This window comes from Diadema antillarum, unplaced genomic scaffold (genome assembly GCF_040938485.1).
Source record: "Diadema antillarum isolate AM-2024a unplaced genomic scaffold, OU_Dant_1.0 scf00000142, whole genome shotgun sequence".
Taxonomy (NCBI): Eukaryota; Metazoa; Echinodermata; class Echinoidea; order Diadematoida; family Diadematidae; genus Diadema; species Diadema antillarum.
The window spans coordinates 1,007,007-1,032,766 of NW_027271031.1; the positions used below are offsets into that span (position 1 = coordinate 1,007,007).

General features: G+C 40.1%; 1 protein-coding gene across 1 annotated transcript; it reads left to right on the forward strand.

The window, feature by feature from the left end:
- Positions 1–1,189: 1,189 nt before the first annotated feature.
- Positions 1,190–14,362, forward strand: LOC139721382 (phosphatidylinositol N-acetylglucosaminyltransferase subunit A-like). Its single transcript, XM_071632696.1, has 12 exons — positions 1,190–1,279; positions 2,535–2,600; positions 3,261–3,383; positions 4,122–4,297; positions 4,728–4,843; positions 5,668–5,775; positions 8,527–8,633; positions 9,531–9,613; positions 11,106–11,191; positions 11,991–12,118; positions 13,131–13,286; positions 14,180–14,362. The coding sequence occupies exons 1-12, from the start codon at positions 1,190–1,192 to the stop codon at positions 14,360–14,362; spliced, it is 1,422 nt and encodes a 473-aa protein (XP_071488797.1).
- Positions 14,363–25,760: the final 11,398 nt, after the last annotated feature.

A 25,760-nucleotide genomic window follows, 5' to 3' on the forward strand; every position in this document is an offset into this window, starting at 1 on the left:
TGAAATACATGTTTTGACCAATGTTGTAGTCCCGTGTACTGTAATTAGTGTATGATGACAGTAGCAGAAATGAACAGCTGAAATGAGGAGAAATGTGTGAAGGCATTAAAAAAGAAAGTAAAAGTGAATTGTTTGCACTTTTAAATTTTACAAATTCACTTACATCTTGAACCTTCCTGATGTTGACTGTCATTATCATGATCATGGTCATAATAAATTTATCTGTTAATGGCAATAATGGAATGCTAACACTCGGACAGTAAACACTTTTTTTATGATAATGTTGACCGAAAGATCGGTCTGTATCTGTCCATCGGGGAATGTTCCGCGGAGACTGCGTCTGGCTTCACGGATCCCCTCCGTATACAGACCGAAGTCAATGATGCCAGCTCCTGTGTGGCAGTAGCGCACAGATCAAACGTTACGATAAACCAAATTTCAGACAGCTTTTTTACATTCAAACAAGTTTGACATGACATGACATATTATGCCGCAATATTTGGGGTTAATTTCTCACATTTTGCAATCGAAATACTCACAGTAACGCGGTTATAATGCAGAAATTTTATCCATATCGCAACATCGCCGTTCGCTAGCCGTAGGTCGCCATTTTGAATCTGTAAACCAATCACATGCGAGGTACTTTATTTAGTAAAAAAAACACGAAGAAACTACCTCGCATGTGATTGGCTAATAGATTCATACTGTATGTTTCTGCAGTTTGAACGTGACGACGCGACGGGCTGGTTGATGTGTGTTTTGCGTTGAAAATTCTACCGAAATATTGGATTATTCATTAATCTGGTGAGTGTAGTCTATTCTTGAATAGTTGATTTAACTATTCAAGCTTAAATTTGCCGACCTAGGGCCGTGAATTAGACGCAATCGAGAAGGGTGAGGTACCTCACCCAATTTTCCATAGAGACAGTGGTTAAGAACCTCCACACAGCAATGGGTACTACAACCTTCCGTCTGTCTACGGAGGACAGCGTTAATGGCAAAATACAAAAGAGTCCTCCGGACAGACGGATCTTTCTGTCTAATGATAATGATGCTAGCAATGACCAATGTAATATTCTACTAGGTTTTTTTTTTTTTTCAAAAATGTTAATCAAACAGTTTATCTCAAATGTGTCTTGTATCTCCTTCTCTCTTCCTTTTCGTATGTCTTTTTTTTCACATTCTTAGCATGGTTTCAGATTTCTTCTTCCCAAATACTGGAGGTGTTGAGAGTCACATATACCAGCTGTCACAGTGTCTCCTTCAGAGAGGTCACAAGGTACGTAAATCAGCAGATGCTAAATGAGTCCCGAGAATACTCGAGCAGGTGTCCATGGGAAATGTGTGTTAGAGCAAAATCAGTCCGTCCTCAATGGGTTAAAATGTGTTTGCTAAACTCAGGGGCGGATCCAGGGAGGACCGCAACCGGCGCACGCCCCCCCCCCCCTTTATTTTTTGTTGAAACAAAAGAAATAAAAAGAAAAAATGGGGGGAGGGGTGCGTGCACCCCCCCCCCCCCTTTAATTTTGTAAACACGCCCCCTCTTTACGGAATTCCTGGATCCGCCCCTGTAAACTGCATGCCCAGGCTAATTATTTTTTGTTTTCTTATTCAAATTCTGTTTATTATTCAACTTTGTTTTGTTTTGACTTTGTTTGTTTGTCTGTTTGTTTGTTTGTTTGTTTGTTTGTTTATTCTTTGTTTTGTTTTTTATTTTTAGTGCTCTGATCTGCACAGCTGGTTTTATAATTTCTAGGAAGCCTAAAAGAGGAAATATGACATCAGTCTGTCATATCATTATGTCATTATCCTCTGCATTTCCAGCATCCTCAATCTATGGAAGGAAAATACAGATGGGAAAAAAAAAAGTGGGGGGGGGGGGTGGCTGATGAGGAAGGAGCAGACTTAGTCTCTCTCTTTTCTTAGCAAATTAAATGAAAAATTTCTGTATGTGCTTCAGAGACTCCCACCCCAAGCACCTTCTGATCTGGAGATTCTCCTGCCTGAAACCCCTAGCAAACGGGAGACTCCAGCATTGATGTGCGCGAAGCGTGAAGTTCATTGTGGCCGGTGTCTAGGTCTAGGGTTCTAGATGCTCTGTCGTGCTATCTAAGGCTAATTTTTCAACATACGATGACAATAAGTAAGAAATCATTTCAAGCGGGAGACACAGAGCCAGGGCAGGAGAAATTAAATCTCAAGCGGGAGAACGGGAGATTTTGCAAAAATTGGCTTTTGGCGGGAGATCTCCCGTAGAAAGCGGGAGAGTTGGAGTCTCTGGTGCTTTCAGATAGAAAAGAAACTATGTTCTAGATGTTACCAAAAGTACATTATATACCAGATCCTGTATATGTTTTAGCATCATTATAGTCTATTTTATGTACTTCCACTTTTGCTTCGAAACTGTTTTTGCAAAGCCATATGTCTGATACTGAGGATTAATGAATTCTGCAATGATTCACATGTTGACAGAATCTGTTGCTTTGCATATTGTGGGACTGATATCATGTGCTCATTTGATTTATTGTTTCCAGGTGATTGTAATTACCCATGCATACGGGGAAAGAACCGGTATCAGGTACCTTACCAACTACCTCAAGGTGAGTGGCAATTTTGCGTAGTTGCGTAATCCAAGGTTTGGTTTATTTTTGTGTGTGTTTTGTTATTATTTATGGTTAATGTTGTTGTTGTCGTTGCTGTTGTTGTCGTCATTTGTTGTTTTGTTTTGTTGTTTTGTAATGATGACTCATTTCTGCTTGTTGCTTCATGTGAAAATTGCACATAATTACAATCACTGATATTTCTTGTTCTGTCAATGCAGAGGTCAGATGAAGGTTCACCATGATATTTTGTTTTTGTTTTTGTTTTTGTTTTTGTTTTCAACTGAAATGTGAGGACTAGAAAAAGGGAAACAGTTATGATCAGCCGTTCAGGAAATTTCCAGCATTTTGACTGTCCAGTTTGTGTGTTCATTTTTTCTGTCATCTTGTAAGTTAATGTTTAGCAATTTATATGTTTCAAGATATTAGTTATTTGCATCAATGTTAAAAAAAATTTAAAGCCTAATACATAAAAAGAGAGAGCAACAGACAGAGTGTTGCAATTATTGGAAATTATTGACAGTTCACATATGGTGTCTAACCAGTGGTTTGTGTATTACCGACAGAGAATAAGTGTGATAAGTACTCATTTCAGAATATGATATAGATAATGCCTGGTATTGAAATCCTACTCTCTTGATATCTTTCATTCTGCTCTAGGTCTACTATTTGCCATTTGGGCCTTTCTACAACCAGTGCATTCTGCCAACTTTGTTTACGACACTGCCCCTGATCCGGAACATTCTCATCAGAGAAAATATCACAATTGTTCATGGCCATTCAGTGAGTACTTTATCATAAACCAGGGGAAGAAATTGTCCACTCATTCACGACAACTTGATTTTGTTATAACACACATTTTCCATAGACACCTGCACGAGTATACTCGGGACTGGTCTTCAATGGGTTAATATGCTTGATGGTAGACAGCAATCTAGTGCTGTTCGACGATGAACTTTGTGAATGCAGAAATTTTGTGCAAAATATATGCTATATGTTTGTTGTACAGGGTCTAGATTGTTCAATGACTGTTTTCATCAATGCTGTCCCAGTCGATGGTATTGCTACTAAAAATGCAAGCTGAAATTAAATCAGTAATCTAACCTGAACAAATCCAATGAATTAATGTACCACAGTGCACCTAGATATTAAGATTTTTCTGTGTCCATTAAATTCTACCACAAGGGTTTTTTTTTTCAGCTAATGGATTCACCATAGACCACAATCATGGCTATCACATTTCATCAGTTGACTAGTACTTTACATGTAGCAGATGGAGATGTAATTTGTTCTTTCATTTGAAATGAGGGTTGTCTTTATAAGGGTGAGGGTGAAAATGTTTATCTCATAGAAATACCACTCACAGCTTTTTTTGACAAATGTTGCTGAGCACTTGGTGTCATCCATGTCTTTGTCACCGAGGCCGGCACATACTGTAATATAAAGCTTCAAATGTTTATCTGCGTACACATTTGTAGTTAGCTTGTAGATTAATTGTTCTTTTGTCCATGTTGGGTGCAGTCTTTCTCAACCATGGCCCATGAAGCCATGTTCCATGCCAAGACAATGGGCCTTAAGACCGTCTTCACGGACCACTCCCTCTTTGGCTTTGCCGACGCCAGCTCTATCCTCACCAACGCAATCCTGCAGTTTTCATTGGCTGATGTAAATCATGTGATCTGCGTCTCGCACACAAGGTGAGATGAGCATCTGTGTTGAATTTTCCCATCTTGAAATGGATTCAGGAGAAGAACTTACATCCCCCACATCCAGCTATTATGGAGTTTTGGTGATTTGGTGATGAGTATTGTTTAATGAGGGACCATAGATAATAGACAAAGGAGTGATTAGTACATCTGTTTAATGCTTAATGTGCAAACAAGCACCCAGGAAACAAAAATAGTCAGCGATTTCATTGCCTCATCTGATTAGCAAACTTTAAAGGGACAATTATCACTTTTTCTAAAGCGTATAGGACTTTATAATATTTTTTTGATGTATTATTCTATGAATGTTCTCCAACACATTTTGTATTTTCAGATATACTGCAGTTTTTTAAAGTCATGAGGCACCTGGATGATATATCTCCTTTCTCATGTCTTTTCTTGTTATTCTATTCATTTGCAGTAAAGAGAACACAGTGTTAAGAGCGTCGATGCCCCCACGGCTGGTCTCGGTCATCTCAAATGCAGTGGATCCCACCGTTTTCAAACCGGATACATCCAAGAGGAGACGGGACAGAAGTGAGTCGGAGGAATAGAGAGTGACAGACACGAAAAGACATACAAATACTTAGACAGACAGATAGGCAGACAGACAGACAGTCTACCAGACAGCCTGTCATAGAATGATGTTATGGGAGAAATCTAAAGATAGCTAGAGTACTTTTCCTAGATAATATTGAAAGGTGAGAAAAATAACATCAAATGAAGAGGTGGATCCCCATCATATTTTTATTCACACACAAGCCATTCTCTTGCACTGATGCAACTGACCCGCAACCTACCGGTAGTTTGGGGATGCACATGATAATCTTCAGAAGGGAAGGTCATGGGCAAAACCAGAAGAAGAAGGAGGGAGATGTGAAATACATATCCTGAGATAATAGAGAGAAAAACATATATTTCATTGCTGGGGTGACAAGACCTTCTATCTGCAATTTTGGTGAAAATAACTTTTTTGGATTAATGGTCAGATAATCAGGTAAGTGATGTCCTGTCCAAATCCTAGATGTCTTACCCCAAAAGTGAGGCCACCATGGCATGTCAAAGGAATGTCTATCCCATTTGATACAGTGCTTTGGATGCCATGTTCTTTTGCTCTCCTGAACATTTGACATTTTGTAGATCTATACGAGGTCTTGTCGCCCCAGCGACGATTTGGGTGTGTTTGTGTTTGTCTGTGTATGTACGTTGTGTGTGTGTCAGTGCGTATATATGTATACATATATGTGATGTTTGGTAGTACTTTTTCATGTCATACCTATTCCATTTGAGCACATACAGTAGCATCAACTGCTATGCACACTTTTTGTTCCTGTATGATTTATTCTTCTTTTGTTTTTTAGTTACCATTGTAGTCGTCAGTCGTCTTGTCTACAGGAAAGGAATGGACCTTCTGGCTGGCATCATTCCCATTATCTGCCAGGCGCACAGTGATGTGGATTTCTTGATAGGTGAGCACTGCATTTAATCAGTTTTCTTTGATGAATATGACCACAGCTAATCATGGCATTTTTGTGGTAAAAAAAGTTTTTTTCCTGAAGCAACTTGAAGAGACTCTCAACAAGTAGGTGAAACTATGGCAAAATTTTGATTTTCCTTATTTAAAGGCGACAGCTCCAAGAGCAAGGCATTGTTAACAATTGAAGTGGATTCACTGGAGGAAGTGGAAAGTTGGAAACCACTATCAACACCTCAAGTTTGGTATCACAGCAATACCATAGTTGTGTGTTTGCAGTAAACATAAAGTAATATACATTATAAAATGGGTTCAAGAATGTAGCCAATTGGAAGCGCTGAAATGAGTCACGTGTGCCTGCATTAATTTCTCACTAACATGCGTGGCCTGACTTTACAATGTTTACACTAGCAGTGCGCACTCAATCAGTTGTTACAAGTGCGTCGCGCGCTACTATACGCGCTGTCAATCCGGTAAACAACTTCTAGTTCGGGCTGCCGGCCGGCCTTTCTTGTGTGCATAACATGTGTGGCGTACGTATTTCTTATACGTACAGTACTTATATGTGCGGGATTTTCGAGTGCAACGTGCGTAAATGTTGGGACGAACATCTTCGGACATCTTGACTCTTTGACTGGTATTGACCCACAAAGGTACGTGAAAAATGCCATTAGGTTTCGACCCATTTTATAAAACAAATGATGCACAGGATTATTCAGTGGCGTTAGTGGAGTGCGCTACATCTCCACTAACGCACTCTATCCTGCGCATCATTTGTATATTATTTTGTGCACAGTGCTCCATGAGAATATTCTATTCAAAATTAATAAGGATAAAGAATTGTTGTGCAGATTAATGATTTGAAGCACAGATTTCACCAACAATTTTTCCTCTTCCCACCACCAAAATAGAAGAAGAAAAAAAAGGACAAAGGAAAATTAATTGTCCACATTGAGAGATTAGGTGATGCTGTTTGTTAAACTCATTCAAGACTCTCTCACAGAGTCACAGTCACGCATCTGCAAAATTAACATTCATACAAAAATTGACAAGGACTTGGAATTGTTTCTCAATAATGTCATGAATTTCATGAACGTCATATGGCCTAGGAAGTGCTGCAATGTTTTGTCTTTGTCTATTACAGGCAATTCGTGTTATAACTACAATGTAAGTCCTCTGGACTTGCATTTTTTGTTTGTTTGTTTGTTTGGGTTTTTTATGCCTCCGCCACGAAGTGGTGCCGGAGGCATTATGTTTTCGGGTTGTCCGTCCGTCCGTCCTTCCGTCCGTCCGTCCTTCCGTCCGTCCGTCCGTCCGTAATGAATTTTGTGGACAGGGTAACTACCAGAACCTTTTGAGGTATCCTAATGAAACTTGGCATGTATGTGTATTAGGGGGTGAAGTTGTGCCTATCAACTTTTGGGTGCACATGCTCAAGGTCAAAGGTCAAAAGGTCAAGGTCAAATGCTTAAAATTTCACTATTTCCCCCATATCTATGCAATGCCTGAAGATATTTTCTTGAAACTTAGTGTATACATGTATTACCCAATTAAGATTCTCTGGTGAAAGTTTGTGGTCATGAAGTCAAAAGGTCAAAAGGTCAAGTAAAATGTTAAAATTTCACTTTTTTCTCTGTATCTTGGAAATTGTTCAAGGTATCTTCATGGAACATAGTATATATGCATGTACTGACTGGCAGTGGTTATCTAGGGAATTTAGGGTTCATGGGGTCAAAGGTCAGGGGTCAAAGGTCAAGGGCAATACTTCAAAATTTTACTATTTTCCTTATATTTACAATGTATGCAATGCCAGCAGGATTATTTTTTTTTTAACTTGATGTATGCATGTATAACCCAATAGAGATTCTCTGGGATTTTTTTTGCCAAGAAGGTCAAAGGTCAAAAGGTCAAAGATCAAGTGAAAGTGCTGAACTTACTTCTTTCTCCATATCTCAGAAGTCGCTCAAGTTATCTTGAAACTTAATACATATTTATGTATGTTCTGCCTGACAGTGATTCTCTTATAAATCAAAGGCGAGATGAAAATGATTACTGTTCAATGCAGAAATTGCACTTTTTCTCCATACCTTGAAAATTACTCAGTGCATAAACTTATGAAAGGGTCAAAGTCAAGTTAACGTTCTTAAATCCCCAAATACATGCTCTCCTATTCATCCAGTTAAACATAGGGGAAGGAAGGTAAATATTCAATACATTTGTGACAAACATGTCATTTTAATATTTTGCCAATTTTGTGAAAATGTAATCACACATTGTCCACATGTACTATAGACCTATTAGGAGAATCATGCATTATGGCGGAGGCATACCAGTCGCCATAGCGACATTTCTAGTTTCAGTTATAATGAAATGTCTTGTAGGCAAACAGTATAGCAAAGTATAAAAGATATGATACTGTATACGCCATATATTTCGCGAGTCTAAATTTTCGCGAATCAGGAATTCCCGACAATTTCGCGAGTGGTTAAATTCGCGATCGTGGAGTCCTGTACTGAATGGAGAAATGTACATGCGTATGTCACATCCACATCGGGATCAGGGTCAATATTTTCGTGTGTCTTTAATTTTGCGAAAAGTACCTGACTCGCGAAAATAAAAACCTCGCGAAATATTCAGCGTATGCAGTAATTTGGGGGCATTAATTTTTCCTTCATTGTATCAAGAATTTTGTTATAACTGTGTTTATTATAACAGAGATGCGCTGTATTGTTGTTATGTTATGAAGGTGGTGATGGACCAAAGAGGATTGACATAGAGGAGGTGAGAGAGAAACACCAGCTCCAGGAGAGAGTGACCATGCTTGGAGCCGTCGAACATTCCAATGTCCAGAACGTGAGTTTGATACACCAGTCTCAAGTAGATTCCACTTTGCAATGCACAGGAAGAAATTGTTGGGTCAAATATTACCCCACTGTGAAGGCGTCGTTTGAAAGTTTATAGAATTGACATAATTACTCACCCCACTGTGAATGTCTCTCTCCGGCTGTGCTTGAAATTGAAATCTCAATAGGAAACTCCTTTCTGTTTAAAGTCAGTTTATTGAGTGGAGTAAAGTCAAACACCCACAACTGTAAAAATGTCTTTGAAAAAATTAGATTGAAAAGTAAGAGAATTGTGGAATTTAAAGTTTTCCATGATTTTTCACCAAACTGCAGTGATGATGTCATCCCTTTGTTAGTCTCCAGGTACTTCTGTAAATCATTGTAGAAATTAAGTGGGTTTTGTTTTGGTTTTTGCTCAATAATAAAGAAATTGTGATTCCCTTTTAAAAAAAAAAAAACATAAATTATGACATCTCTAAAATAATTTGCGGCGAAGAGTATATGTACATGTTCATTATTTAATCCAGTGCAAAAATAAAAATGCAGCAAAGATTTGTGTGGTAGCTAATGAGGGACTGATGTCTTTCAAAAATTTCCTTGTGATGCATATACAGAAACAGTTACAGGGCTTTGAACCAATGGCAAATACAGATGAAATGTACAAAATATGCATTGCAGAAACCAGCATATACATGTAGCAACAGACTAATAATTGCATTAGCACAAGGGGCATGTTCTAGGAACACACTGCATTATACATCTAATTTTTGCAACCATTTTCCAGCAGCCGTAGATTGTGTTTGATTGAAGCTGATGTTTGAAGGAAGATAGTACATATCATTTCTCAACCGGTCAGTAAAATTTTCTGTCCACCCCCCCCCCCTTAAATTCCCAACATTTCCCACAGGTCTTGAACCAAGGGGATATATTCATCAATGCATCCCTGACTGAAGCCTTCTGCATCGCCATTGTGGAGGCCACTCTTTGTGGGTATGTCCTCCAGCCTTTGTAGATAGGCATATTGATTATTGAGGGAGTGCTTTTGTAGTCGAAAAGTATAGTCAAACCTGTGTGTATAACAGCCACTGAAGGAAATGAAAGGATGTCCTTCAAAGACTGATGACCTTTATGTACAGGTTGATGGCTGATATGAGTGTATCACTTTATCACCAAGACCTCAGTGATAACCAGCTGAGTCAAGTCGATGATGCATTTTATTACCTGCGCTCAGGATCACATTTCTTGAGCAGAAATAACTGAGATTTATGAATTCATTCTTTCTTAATGAATATTTTCCCTCTTTTTTATTACTTTTTTCTGTAGCATCAGCTCTAAAACTTCAAATGTGATAGAGGTTAAGGTTGATATAATGCAACATTTTTTTCATCTTGGGGTCAAAAGGGGCCTGAGCTTTTGATCCTAGCAGAATCTTTGTCGGAGGCAAAATGACAAACAGGCAGGGACAGCAATCACATATAAGGACGTCACACAACAAGAACAGTCAGGGGAGGGCTAGGGACACAGAAAAAAGAAAACAAAAGGGAAGGGTTGGAGGTCATGGGCAAGGAGCCCAACAGGTAAAGGGAGGGGGATTAAAGGAGGGTAGACAGACAAAAGGCAGAGGAGGGTCAGTGATGATCCCGAGGACCAAATTGGCAACCTTTGAAAGATAGGGATGAATAGGGAGGCAACATGAAACAAGATGAGGAACAACAGAGGGATAAAGAAAGAAAAAGAGTGAAATGGCAACAGCAAGAGACTCTGACAAGAGGAAGGAATCATTATGGAATAAAAGATGTGCAATAGGAAAAAAGCACAAAGAATTTTAAAAAGAAAATGTTAGTCATTTCCCTCCTGGATATTGAGGCCATGGGGTTGGATTGTGTTTAAAGGGTGTGTACAGTTCTGGTTGAGGTGAGGATTTAGCTTTTAATGTTTTGCAAGATATTCAGAAACCACTCTATGAGATGTCAAAGAGCATGCAATTCCATGGGGTATCAAAAGTTTATTTGATGAAAATCGGTTTTGAAATGGCTGAGATATCCAAAAACAAGGTGAAACAAAGAGATCCTAATAAAGTTGTGGCATGTCGCCTTTTATTATTATCACTTTTTTGGATATCTCAGCCATTTGAAAACCAATTTTCATCAAATAAACGTTAAACCCTTCTTAGAATTACATGCTCTTTCATATTTCATAAGAGGTTTCTCATTATCTCATTTAGGAATGTGCAAAACATGAATCCCCACCTCAACCAGTACTGTACAGTCCCTTTAAAGTCATTTTCATTATAACGGCAGACATTAGACCTAAGGTGCTCCACCTGCGATATTACTTTGCATCATTTGAGTCTGTTTACACTTGGGCCTGTATGGGTACTGTGTATTCATGATAACATTAACAATCTATGTAGTAAGTGTACATCATCTGCTCTAGTCTTCTTTAAGGCTGAGTGTAAATCACTGGTTCATTTTATTGGCAGACTTCAGGTTGTAAGTACCAAAGTTGGAGGTGTCCCTGAGGTCCTTCCACCGGATCTCATCATCCTGACAGAGCCAAGTGTCAAAGGTGAGATTGCTTTGTGACTGCACACTGTCACAGAAAATACCAAGATAGACCAAAAAAAACAACAACCAAACCATAGAAAACTAGAGAAGCACTCTGAGAGTGCAGACCTCCGCCAAGCAGCTGTACTTCACACCAATGATCTTGAGATCAGTGATTTCTACCCATACGTATGCATGCTGAAAATCGCCCGATTTCCCAATATAGAAGCCTTTTGTTACGTCATCAACCCTCAGCTGCGCAGCGCACCACGCCCTAGCCAAAACTACAGCACACAGTATAGTGCGTGTTTGAAAACCTGAAAAATGTGCAGCTTGGACTTCCAAGTTCATTGACCCTACCTGCCAAATATTGAAAATCCTTCATAAAATCCATAAAACTTTCCAGATCACTACCAGAATTTAATCACCTGTTCCGTGTGTCACTCTCAACCTTTCCTGCAAGTTTCATCTAAATCCATTCACAACATTTTGAGTTATTTTGCACACGGACAAACAAACTATCGGTAATGAAAACACTCCTTCCTTGGCGGAGGTAACAAGATGGAGTGAAACAAATAAGCTTTTGATTGTAAATTGTCATGGGAAGGCATTGAAGAGATTGTCACAATTCTTTCAAGCCAGGCATAAGGTACAGATACGTCTTTACCATCCAGTATATCAAGTGATATTTTAACAATGGATGCCCATTCAACCCCATTATACTACTCCTTTAAGTGCAAACCCTTCTTAAAAAATTGAACTGTAAAAAAAAAATTGTGTTGTAAGAGATTGAGTGTTACCCTCATCATTGTGTCATACAGGAATAGTCAATGCCCTGGAGAAGGCAATTGAGAGGCACAGGCAAGGGAGCTACCACAGCCCAGAGGAGGTCTACCATCGCATGGCAAACGTCTACACATGGCAGAATGTAGCCGAGAGAACGGAAAGGGTAAGGCATGGTGTATGCTTACTTTTTGGAGCGAGAGTGTGAAAGGGAAATTGGAAAAGACAATGACTGGAGTTGTCTTTAAATGATGTCGGAGTTAAGCTTTCAGTGTGTGGCATGCCATTTGTATCATCTGCTTTAATCTTATCGTTTATTCTTCTGGAAACATTCATCACGCTAAATTCTAGTTTCTCAGTGGGGTTTCAGGCAAGTCTTACAATGTATTACATAATGTGTAGCCTACATACCTGTTTTACTTGTTTGTACCAGTGGCGGATCCAGGGGGGAGTGCACCGGGCGCGTGCCCCCCCCCCCCCCTTTATTTTTTTGTAACAAAATGGGGAAGGGTTGCGTGCAGCCCCCCCCCCCCCCCCCCCCGCCCTTTAATTTTGTAAAGGCACCCCCTCTTTATGGAATTCCTGGATCCGCCCCTGTGTACTGTATGCTTTCATCATCAAACAAAGTATGCAATGGCCTACATAGAATTTCTATGTCTGTATCAATAAGATGGCAGTAGAAAAAAACCATCCTGTCTGCTAGTTAAATTTTTGGACAAATAGAAATTCTCTTGGTGTTTCTATGAGACCAATAGAAATCGTATAGGTTCTTCTGTTGGACCTACAAAAATCCTTTAGTTGTTTCTATGAGACCTTAGAAATCCTACATATGTTTCTATGGGACCAATCTAAATCCTATTGGTGTTTCCATGGGACCAAAGGAAATATCATACGTGTTTTTGCAAGACCAGTAGAAATCTTATAGGTGTTTCTATGGGGGGGGAGGGGAATAAATATCAGCATCCGTAGGTGTTTCTATTAAACCTATAGAGATCCTGGAGGTGTTTCCAGGGGACCAAGTTAAATCATGTAATAGGTGTTTTTATTGGACCATATACAGTATCATATAGGTGTTTCTATGGAACCAGTTTAAATTGTAAAGGTGGCTATGCATGGGCAGGGTGCATTTCCTTTCTAATTGATCCATATACGGATATTTGTCTCTTTGTTTGCAACAGGTGTATGACAGCATCGTGGATGATCCTAAACTGAGCGTGGGAGAGAGGCTACACTGCTACTCCAAGTGTGGGATATGGGCGGGGAAGTTTTTCATCCTTATCGCAGCCATCAATTTCATCCTCTACTGCTTTCTAGAATGGTTCCTTCCTAGAACGGTGAGGGTGCCACGCTCATGAGACATATCACAGATGCACATTAGACATAGATATGCACATACACACAACATTGCTGAAATGTTGCGACTGATTGAGCAATTGTTCTTCATCGACATTGCTGAAATGTATGTGCTGGTTGCCATTAAAGTGAATGAAAACAATTGTCAACATTTGGTTCAGTGTGTTGCCAGTATTTCATTGTTGATTGGAGCAGGCCCTCATTGTACAAAACGGGGGCAGGAAACATCTTCCGAAGAATTGAGGTCACATTAGCAACAATGCCCTAGAAACTATTTAACCATTGCGGCCTTTTCTTGATGAAGTAATTGTCCAAAGCTTGTGAAGAAAATAGACCAGATGTCTATGTAGCGAGTTTGCCATCATTCATTATGATACCCAAATAGTTTTTGGTCAAACTTTCCCAAAGTATTCATGATTTGAGATAGAACAGAACTTCTGTGGTTCTGTGGGCACCAACTCTGCATGCACATGTATCCAGACATTCGTGGAACCATGGTAATAGGATGAAATGTATGTGTCAAGTTGTATACCTCAGAATCAGGAGTTGGGTCACCCTTTTATTATTCATCCCTACTGACATTCTGTGTTTTGGTTCAAAGTAGTATATCATAGCAATATCATTGTCATTATTGGGCATTTATTTTTATGCATCTTTATATAGTCCATGTGAAACACTGGAGGGTAAAGATGTATATGGAAGAGAAGAGGTATTTGTTTCTTTATATAATGAAGAAGAGACAAATAAATAGAAGTGCTTTTGCAAAGAAAGATAAATGCACTTGATATCACATAGAAGTAAATCAAAGTTAATATTTATGGTAAAGGTGTAATCTGGAGTGTAATTTTATTTTTTCATTCATCTTCATTCTCAGGGCATAGATATGGTGCCAGAAGTGCCATTATCCTCAGCTTCAACAAGGGCGCCATCACTTGTCGATGATTATGACAGTGATGAAACAAGAGCGGTACCAACACATTCAGTGACGAGGAGAGTAACAAGGTCGCAGACGCGGAGAGTGCGTGAAGGAAGTCGTACGGAGCACGCTTCGAGCTGACAGTGCAATTAATACCACAGCACTTTCGCCATGTTGTCGCGGTCTGTCCCATGACCTTCTGTTTCTCTGTACAGTATGTCCCAAAAAAAATTACAATAGGATTTTCACAGTGATAACACCCGATATAATTAAACTGTCCAAATGCTACTTCAGGGTCTTAAAGCATAACATCTTAGCTCTATTTTGCAGAAAACCCCATTCAATTTGGTTAAGCGGTCACAGAGAAATGTGGCTTGTTGTAAAGCATGTCATGAGTCCGATTCTTCCAAGTTTAGCACTTGAATGCTCTTTGGACTGCACATTAATGTGTAAACACGATAGACAGAACTTGGAGGGAAGAGATTCCTGACATGCTCTACAATATTCCTCATTTCTCTTTGACCACTGAAGCAAATCTAATGGGGTTTTCTTTAAGATGTGGGCAATGAGTAATAGTTTCATACCCTGAATTTGTATTTTAATTGATTCACTATTTTTAAAGTTATCATTGCGGAGGGTCCTGTTGTGATTTTTTTGGGGGGGACATACGGTATATTGGTTGTTCTTGGAAGTAGGTTTAATGTGTATGGTACTGCGCTAAATTAACCCTTGCCATGTTTTGTTTATCATGTGGTCCATCTGCAGTCGTGCTCTGTGCAACAAGCAGTGCAAATATTTTGTGAGAAAAGCCCAGAATATCAAAAGCTTTAGATTCACTCCATGGTTATTTTCAACATGTGATTGATAATGTATTTTGCAAACAAGAAAATTAATATTGTCTGCACATACATACATGTAGAGGTAAGGTATGCCTGTTACTTGCTGATAACCTGCGAGCTATTTATGTATGGAAATTGTTCATGAACCATGAACTAAATTTTAAACCACCTTTTTGTGATTTCACTGAGAAGGGGTAATCATGTACATGTACATGATCCTAAGATTCCTATGGTTCCACAGTAATACTTTTGTGTAGGGTTGCCCCTGATGAATGGGTAGGCTTGCCTGTATATTATGGCCAAGCTTTAGAAGGAATCTGTGGAAGAAGATAACTTCGCAAATTTGAAATTGCAGCTGAAGATCCAAAAGTAAGTCATTGCTTTGACAATTCGTAGGAAGGATAGACTTGTGAATACTGGTTCAAGGCCTTTAGTAGCCATGCTTGTGATGTTATGTGTGATAGTATTTGGGTTTGCCAAATACCAGTCAGTGACTTGATAAACTTGATTATGCAATAGAGGAACTATTTTATATGTGTTACTTTGTTATATTTACAGTTTTATATATTGCTTTTTTTTCTCATGGAAGAACTGTATAAATATATGCAAACAATGGGCAAATTAGACTATTAAAGTTATAGGGCTTGAAGTACTCTGTTAGGGAGGTTTAAGGCATCCAAGAATCATCTCAAGGTCTCGTAACCTCTGTCAATGGCATGTCCGAGCATTCAGATAGAATACTCTGTATATTCCCTGCCCTGCCAGTTCTCATCTTTGTAATGTTCGTCACATTTATGTATCATTTTCCAGAGACTCCACCCCCAAGCTTCTTTTAAACTTGAGATTTGTCTCCTGCCTGGACCCCCAAGCGAAGTGAAAACTCTGATTACCCGAACATGCACAAAATATTATGTGATCATACCGCAAGTCATGACCTCAGAGCACGAGGCTGTTTCGGAGGCTGTTTGATTTATTTGGTCCAGCAGCTTGTGGTATGCTGGTTGCATCATCTGTAGTAGGAGAGAGCTACAAGTAAGGCCCTCTCACTGTGTATAGTGGTGAGCGAATGGGTGCGACCGAAGCAAGCCCAGCCAAGTGCAACAGCACGAGAGCCTATTGAGATCTGATTAGCATCCTTATGTTTGCCCTTTGAATAACCGATTTTTACAACCTGAATTGCTGCATGACCTTTGCCCTCTGTCTTCAGCAAGGAACACATCTGCTTAACATTCTCCTGACAGCAGCACCAGCCTTGGGAAGCCAATACCTCTCATGTGGAACTGCCAAGATGTGGTTTTTACCCACATGACCTGATTTCTCATGTACCTCTCGCAGGATCAGATCTGATACATGACTTCCTCTGGAAAGGATGACAGGGTGTTTTGCACGAAGTGGAAGTGATGATCTACAAAGTCTTCCATCCACTCTGATTCGGCCATCCTCCATCTGTAGGTTTAACTTAGGCTCTGCTCTTACTGTAGTATCTGCAGCTCTGCCTCCTTTAAATCACAAGAATGATCTTTGTGAAATTCTGATCATTTTTCACACATTTCTGTCCTGTTTTCAGCAATCTGATGAACTTTAACATCCAGCACACTGCCCTCTTTGATTTGTACCATGAAGAGTAGTGGTTGAGCAAGTTCTCCATTGCATCCTCCTGTGTCATGGTAGTGAATGTACCAGCATTTCCTTTGGCTGTTCTCACCTCGAGCTCATCTGATCCCGACTCCTTCAGGTTTGTTGCCCTTCTCAAAAATCAAATGGGAAGTTCATAATGATCATCATCTCTGGAGATCTTTTCTTCCCAGGTCTTTACGGCCTTTTTAGCATTAACAGACTTTCTCCTTTCATCATGATGAAGAAAGTCAGTTCTTTCATGCTTTCAGAACTTGGTCTTATGTTCTTCCAGTGCCATGTTGCCAGCATCAGAGACAAAACCGGATGAAGCTTTGAAACTCTGTAAAACATTCACCTCTTGAAGTGGTCCATTTTAATGTCCATCCAAGCATTTTCCTTACTGCATAAACTTCATCAGGAGCACCTGCATTGATTTCTAGAGGCATCAGCGCTTCAGGCACATTTCGTCCAATAAGCATGGTCACTTGCTTGTCATCGATGAGAGGAATATCAATACCTGAGAGGTGTTGGTTTCTCAAGATGTCACCTTCTTTGGCCATATTCACTACACTAATGTTCAAAGTTGGACTAGTGAGATATTCAGCCTTCATCTCTTGGTCCGCTGTGATTACCCTAACCTTTGGGGTGACAGCTTCACATCTTATTGTGCTGTTGGATCTTTCCAAAGTAGACATCGAAGTAACTCTGTGCTTCCCTCTGACCTGCAGTCCGTCTGCGAGTTCTTGAAGACATGGAGTTGGTTGGTCCAGTATCCATAAGAGCATTATGTCTGACAGCTCTTTCTACAATCTAGAGATGTGATGGTCATGTGCTGTTAATGTCTCAGCACAAGTCTTTAGCTGATTGGCAAAATCCCTCAGATGTTCAGGACTGTTCTCGACAGCACGACCCTCTGTTACCTTCCTTAATCCAGGCATCACTGACTTTGTAGTTGTTGCCAAACCGGTCTGCAAACCGGTTTCCAAATCGGTGTTCTGGCATGGAGGTAACCATCATGTGGATGCATCATAAGACAACACTGAATGATGTCTTTGGCTGGCCCAGTACACAAGGCGGTACAACTTCAGTAGCTTGCTGTTGTAATCCAGGAATGACTTGCCAACAATGCTGCCAAAAGACTTGATGAACTCGAAGAACTTTAACAGGTTGCCATCAAATGTCATAATGTTAGCACTGGAAATCGTGATAGTCTCCAACAGTTGTTGATGTTGTTTCTGACCCTGCTGTAGATGATGAAGGATGTGATGGTCCATCATACTAGTTGTTGAAGAGGTTCGCTGAGGTTCCACAGGACACGAAATGGTAGTATCACTACCACCAGAGTTGGCAGCAGCACTATCTACTGCTGATGTCACTCTCATAGGTTTCTCAGATGCTGACTTGTTACCTGAGAATCCAGCTGATTCATCCATGGATGCAGTTTTGACCATTGAAGGCTAGACTCCAACCTTGACATTGACACCACCAATACTATCAGATGTCAAGTAACGAAAACTTTATTCTTCCATCGCCTCCTCAGACAGCATGGTCCCAGCCTCGAGCCATCTTGTCTTCCAACATGGGCCGAACAGGCCACACCCACTTTTTACCGACATGCATATTCATGACATATCTCCCTCACAGAAGAAAGTTGTGCCTATCTTTGATGGTCAACACTTTCTAACAAACTAGAAATGAATATGCGCTACTGTATTTGATTTACTTACTTATAATACAACGTGCAATGTATGCATGTGTATACTGGTACTTTCAAGTCGGATTTTCAAATGAATAAAATCGTTAGCTAAACTATCAAGCTGTGCACACTTCAACCAAACAATTAAACACATAGAATCAATCTTTGCTGAAATTGATTAATTTTGTTGATCGATCAACACTTTACATCGATTTTATATCAGCCGGCGACTGCACCCATTCTATTCCAATTCTACCGTGATCGACTTTAACATCTGCGATTTATTCACAATCGCAAAACTCATAGTACCGCCTTTACATGTTTATACAAATGATACCATTAAACTTGCACTGGTTAGTGCAGACGAACATTGATTGTAACGACATTCACATGTTAATGTATATGAATATTCATGACAGCAGTGCCATGCTACGTGCGCGACGTGTATGCAATTTGCTCAAGGAATATGCATAAAAACAAATGAGAACGACCTAGCACTGGCTACGTTGCTACGCAACAACCTCATTACCTATGTCGGAATGCGGGTACCTCATTAAATATGTTCTCACTCTGAAAACGGATCAACATCCTACCTATACACATGAATACAAGCTTTACAGGTGGTTTACAGGGGGTGACAAACGTCTGTATGGTTTCCAGTGCATTGTGAGCATTGGTAATGTTCACTCTGAAAAAACTTAAGTGTATATTCTGTTGCAAAACAATGTCACAATCCTGCACTGAACTATAAAACATACAATAAAACATATTGTAGCTGTATATCACAATTTAAATTTGTACAAAACATGCATACATAGTGGTAATGCACTAAAACAGGATAATTATACTTCATGCATCATGCTTGAAACTTACTGCTCTAAAAAGGTACACATGTATGTTATGTACAGCTTGTACTTTCACACATGTACTGTACATAATTATTCATGAAAAGTGTGAAACATACATTGGAACAACTGGTTCACTGTGGCATTTCCTTGCACACATGAAACTTTCCACAATCTGCTTCTGTGAAATATGACCTTCTCTGTATGCATGAAAATACTGCTGTCTATGTATACTATCAATATACACTACACAAAATAATGCTTTAAACACATGTAATGAGTCAATCTTTTCCATGCCATAACCTTCCTAGTATTCACCTGGAGTTACTAGTATGCAAGATGTTTGTTTTTTTTTAAAACACTTTTCGTATAGAATCTTTGACTCATCGTACTGACTTCGTACCAGTATGACAATAGGAAACAGAAAAACAACTTTCTGTTACATACTTTCAGATGTGTCACAGTCTGTGTGTGGCATCTGGCTCGGTGCCTGCTAGTTTGGGTGCTGCTCTTTGGGTGACTCAATGCTGTGAATTTCCTTCACAGCGCTGAGTATGGCCAGTGAGGTATTGGAACTAGCGGTGTTGGGCATGCCGCTGATATTTCAGACTGTCACAAAAACGATACAGGTCTCCATTAGCTGAACTGCAGCAGTCTGGAAATGGTGTCCTTCCATGCACACGACCCCTCACAGTCCTCTGTTCTCCCAGCATCAGCTGGACAGGCCGCCCATGCTGAGTCACACGCCCGATGAAATCTCCCTTTCTACTTACGTCTGCCATTCCCAGACGCATGAGAGCTGCTTTCCAGATAGAGTTCTTCTCTCCTACAGCATGTAGGAAAGACTCTCTTCCATGTACCCTCAGGCAGGCCTCCTCCAAAGCTCTGATGACATTGGTTCCGACAACCAAATGGACATCACGCTTGTACTTAGTAGTAGCTGTCACAAGTGTCGGGACCTTTGTGTATTCGAAACCCAAGACAGATAAGTTGGACTCGATCACCCCCAGTACACGTACCTCGTGGTTGTCAGCACCCCAGACAGATATGTCAGCAGCCCGGAGGGGTTGTTCACACAGGCCAGGTTGGGTACGCCAAAACTCCTTGGATACGGTGGTGACCTGTGAGCCTGAGTCGATGAGCACGTTGACCTCCTTGCCATTGATTGTAACCAGTGTCTCATTGGCTGGCCCTACAACACCCAAGTCATTTGTCCTCATCACAGGGGTTGACGTCGTTGAAACATTAATTGAGTCCATGGTGGTCGGATCGGTCCTGGTCAAGTCAGGGCGGTTAGGGTCAGTCCTCCAGTTTAGATTCTGGGCATGATGGAGGGCGTCCGTCCTGCTGCTCGCCACATCATTCGGGTCTGGAGTTCTGTTCTGTGGGCAACTGTAGCGGAAGTGACCAGGTTGCCTGCACTGCCAGCAGTTTGCTTGTTGGGGCTGAGGTGCCGGTACCTTGACCTCCAGTGCCACTACTCATTCCTCCAGGCTGGTCAGTTTCTCTTCTGCTGCTTCTTGCCTGTCTGAGATATTTTTGACAAGTTTTAGCACGTTTTCCGACGTACGGCTAATGTGCAGGAGTTGAGCCTGGGTATCTTGCTGCGGTAGGGTTGGCTCGGGTTGTTGCACAAATTTGTTTCCTATCTTCCACCCCTTTGCATGCCTTTCCTTTGTTATAATCCTCACTTCATCCCTTTCCTCTCGGAATGTCATATTTTGAGGCCGCATCGGGGCCAGTCGGAGGTGAAGTTCCTCGTCCCGGAGTCCTCTCATAAATTGAGTGGAGAGCACTCCATCACGTTGGTTTGGCTAGATTGCCTGAGGGTGTTCCTGTTCTATCTTCTTCAGCAGCGCCTCCAGAGTGATGGCAAAAGCAGAATGTCCCTCCTATCCACAGATATACATATGTAACAGGCATTTGACCTCTGTGGGGGAGGGGGATGTAGCTTGGACTGAGCAGGTATTTGTGACAGTGGTCTAGTTTCCAAGGCCGTCACTTGTCTCTCCAGATCAGCCATTCTGAACAGATGAGCTTGTTGGTTTTTCCACATATCTTTGCACAGACCCAGAACTTCCCTCATCACCGGATCTCCAGTCTGTCTGTCTTTCTCTGCAACCTTTCCTTGCTGGATGTTGACACCTTGACGAGCCTGGCCAAGATGTCGCCTGGTTGCCCTCTCTCTGGCAAGGTGACATATCTCATCCTTCAGGGCTCAAAACATCATGAGTCAAGGCTGCATTGGTGACAGCCTCACCCGGACCTCCTTATCACACAGGCCCCTCATATAAACTGCGTGGTCAGTTTTGTATCTCTATCCCCCATCAGTATGCCGTTGTATAGCGCCTCTTCTATATTCGACAGTATGCCCTCGAGTGCGATTGCAAAAAAAAAGGCGACTTCCTCATGTTGTCGATGGGCTCGCTCGTACGCCATGGCAACTCCCGTCTGCATACTCTAGTCTGAGTTCATGGAAGGCGGCTTCTTGGGTTTGCTCACTTGGACTGATGTTCAAAATCAAAAATGCTGAACCGTGGGCTGGGGTGTAGCAGCCAACAAATAGTCCATGTCCTGTATCCAATCGTCTACGCTGACCATTCCATCACGTTCGCCGACATCACACATATCTTACATCATGAATAATGATGTGTAAATCAGATCTCAAAAGGCCCTCGCGCTGTCGCGCTAGGCTGACCTCCCCTCGCTCACCTATTATAGCCATCATACAGTGAGAGGGCCTTGTCATAAGGCTAATGCAACCAAGACCCAGGGTTCACTTCAGGGTTTTGGAAGCTCTGGGATTATACCAAATACATGTATATGCTGTGTTGGTGCCATTTTAATCTTATTTTGAACATTTTATATGACAAAACTACAGCAGGGCTTGAGAAATCTACATTGAAATTCTAAGTGGGACTAGATACTTAGCTAGCGCGGGAGAAATTCAAAATCAAGCAGGAAGGCAGGAGATTTGGAGAAAATGGTCGTAAAGCAACAGATAATCTCCCACTGAAAGTGGGAGAATTAGAGTCTCTGATTCTCTCTCTGGATCATTGTCATAGCAACGAGATCTGTGTGACAAGATTTACAGCTGAAGTCGACCGGGAATGTAGTCCTTTATTGTTTCTTCTTGTCCACAACTCCCAAATAATGTGTCTTTCCTGTTCCCTGGTCAGGGTTCCTGAGCTGTGCAAGAAAAACGAAAACCAGATTTTTGTGAATCATGATAGCTGAGGGGTGAAAGAATCTGTCACTACACTTGATGACTGTATTGTGTGTACATCAGCTCCATTTATGGGCTTATAAAGAATGTGCAAAATGACATTCAAATGTGTCTTTAAAATGACTGTCTTTTCAAAATATGAACCATATTGCGTTCTTTGTAATGGAACGAATAGATTGTGTGGCAATTTCTTGTCACAAATTGTTTTAGTGACAGTAGCAAGTTTTGATGAAATGTATTAAAAACACACCATCAGAGGCACAGATAGTGTAATAATGTGCTGCACCTGAGAGGTAAACTGCTTAACTTTGCCACCATGTCACCGCAGGGTGACCAAATTTACATCATGATATCGTATCCAAGCCAACATATTGCCACATCTGCTATGGACTTAATTAAACACCAATTGCTACATGTAGTAACTGTTTACACTCAGCTTCATTATAGGTTTTCATAACCATGTCAATATTTATAACATATATCGATTGCAAACACTGATCGGAATGGTTGTGTGGAAATGGTGAAAACTGATGTACATTTTGTATTAAAGGGGAATCTACCCCAAACATTATGCAGATTCAGTGAATTTGAAAATATTAGAAGAACACATCAGTGAAGCTTGAAGAAAATGGAACAATCTGTTTTCAAGTATTATGAATTTTCATAGTTTTATTGATTACATCCATGATGATTGCTTCATTTATGCTAAATAAGAATTCTACAACAATTTGTGATGTCACAGTTATGGAACTATATAAAGTTTAGCATATAGAGAATTCCACAACATTTCATATTTTTCATTAAAAATACTACTCATTCACTCAACTTATGACTGATATATGTTAAGGGTAGTATTATTCCCCTCTGCCACTTGAAGTATTATGAGTCAAGTGCTCTGTTATTATGTTTAAAAAAAAAGAATATTCATGTGGAATTTTCTTTAAATATTTTCCTTAAAGTGCTCAACTACTATGACAAACAATGTAGCCTTCTTATCTGGGGATGGTGGCGCCAAAACTTTAAGAATTAATAACTTTTAGAAGAAATTTTCCTCCAACTTCACTGATGTTTTCTACTAATATTGTTCATTCCATACATGTCTATAATTGGGAGTAATTCCCCATTAATGGTTACTGCCATGTTTGAAATGATAAACTATGGTTTTACGTTTGCTTACAACTGCCATCAGTTGAAACAGCATACCAGGAAATCTCATTGCATGTATAATGAGGACCAACAATCCATGACAATTATACCTTACAATATCCAGTTTATCGTTGTGTCAGGTCACAAAATACGAGAATTCTGTTCTATCAAATTCCCCGGGAATAGCACAGGTGTATTTTGTTGTTGTTGTTGTTATCTGAAGTGCAATTCTGTTCCATTTTCAGACTATATCAAATGGAATGCAATCATATCTGTTTATCAAAGCCAACTTTGATATTTGTCTTAAGGTTGTTTTGTATTTGAGAAAAAACAAAAACACAATAGATTAAATAAAGTTTATAAAAAGGTGATATTGTGTGCCTGTCAAGATGCAAGTTTTGTTTGTCTGTTTGTTTCCATTGTTTTTGTTTGTCTTTTTCCCAATACTGGGTAACTTAATTTGAGTCCACTTCAAGAGTCTCAGTTATCGATTTGCTCGGAGACATGTTTGTTGCCAACATAACATTCTGCACTAACATTTACTGAGCGCTTGATCTTCTCGGGTTTGTGTTCGGGGAAAGGGCATTTATATGAAGTGGGACAGGCTTAATGATGAGATCACAGTCCTTTGGGCATGGAGTGGAGTGTGCGTGTGTGTGTGTGTGTGTGTGTGTGTGTGTGTGTGTGTGTGTGTGTGTGTGCGTGTGTGTGTGTGTGTATGTGTAAAGAATTATCAGTGGGATTGATTCATAATCAAGTTATTTATGTTGAAGAGAAATTTTGGCAGTATTAATTCAAAAATGGATGTGTTTTGAGTTGTATTTGTATTGTTTTTGTTCATGTTACACCCAGAATGGGTTGATTCACAAATGATTTGAATGAAATCAATAAATATCAAGGAGAAAAAAAAGTGTGTGTGTGTGTGTGTGTGTGTGTGTGTGTGTGTGTGTGTGTGTTTTGCAGTGATACTGTCTATGAAGGGCCCGTTATCTCCAACCTATAGTAGAGCATGCATATTGCAATCACTGTCTTGAAAATTAGACCATAGTTTTCAGAATGAGTGTGGCATAGATGAATACATGTGATGTGTACCAAAAAGGATGAACGTCTTACTCATTCAACTTATGATACTGTACTGATGACTTTACTTTAAGGTGGAAACACCTACCCCACAGAAAAAAAAAAAAAGGGTGCAATATTTCTGTCTTAAGATATTGAATGCACTTTATGGTTGTTGGTTTTGTTTTTTGTTTTTTTAGTTGTGAATGATTACTATGCTTTATATTGCCCCACTATATGACATTATCTGTGCACACAAGCTAAATAGTATGATTTACGCTGATGATACACAAGTATATATTCTGGTAAAGAGAGGTGATCAGTCTGAAGCAATTTTGCAACTCCAAGCCTGTATGGTCGACATAAAAAATTGGTCGGTTCACAATGGTCTTAAACTCAATGAAGATAAGACTGAAATTTTGCATTTTACAAGCAAATTCAGGCAATACGGTAGGATTGAAAGCATTTCATTTGATAGCAATTGTATACAGACAGTTGACTCTGCCAGGAACCTTGGTGTAAGACTGGATAAACATATAACATTGTCAGCCCATGTGAATCAAATTTGTAAAACAGCCTCGTTTGCCTTGCGCAAGATTGGAACAATTCGTCCTTTCCTTTCCAAAAAGTCGACAGAGAAACTTGTTCACACTCACATAATGTCTCGTCTTGATCTCTGCAATGGCATTTTGTATGGTTTACCGAACAATGAAATCCAAAAGTTGCAGAGAATACAAAACTCTGCTGCTAGGTTGGTTACACGTACTCGACTCAATGAACATATAAGTCCAATTTTAAGACAACTGCATTGGCTGCCAGTAAAGCAACGGATTGATTTCAAGATCTTAATCATGGTATTTATGTGTTTGCAAGAACTAGGTCCTACTTACCTCCAACAGCTCATAACAAAATATCGTCCAGCAAGGAATCTTCGCTCTCAGTCCAAACTTCTGTTGTACACCCCCACAATATCAACGCAATTTTATGGCGCAAGATCTTTTCAACTGGCAGCAGCAGAGTTATGAAACAAATTACCCACGTATCTTAACCCTAATCAGGCTGGGGGGGCGGAATCCGCCCCCCCCCCTCGACGTTTCGCGCAATATCTTCG

Bases quoted from the DNA above. Each gene is read 5' to 3' on its own strand.
- LOC139721382 (XM_071632696.1), top strand. From the start codon at position 1,190: ATGGTTTCAGATTTCTTCTTCCCAAATACTGGAGGTGTTGAGAGTCAC. The intron at 1,280-2,534 runs GTACGTAAATCA...TATTGTTTCCAG, and splicing joins TCCTTCAGAGAGGTCACAAG to GTGATTGTAATTACCCATGC. The intron at 4,298-4,727 runs GTGAGATGAGCA...ATTCATTTGCAG, and splicing joins ATCTGCGTCTCGCACACAAG to TAAAGAGAACACAGTGTTAA.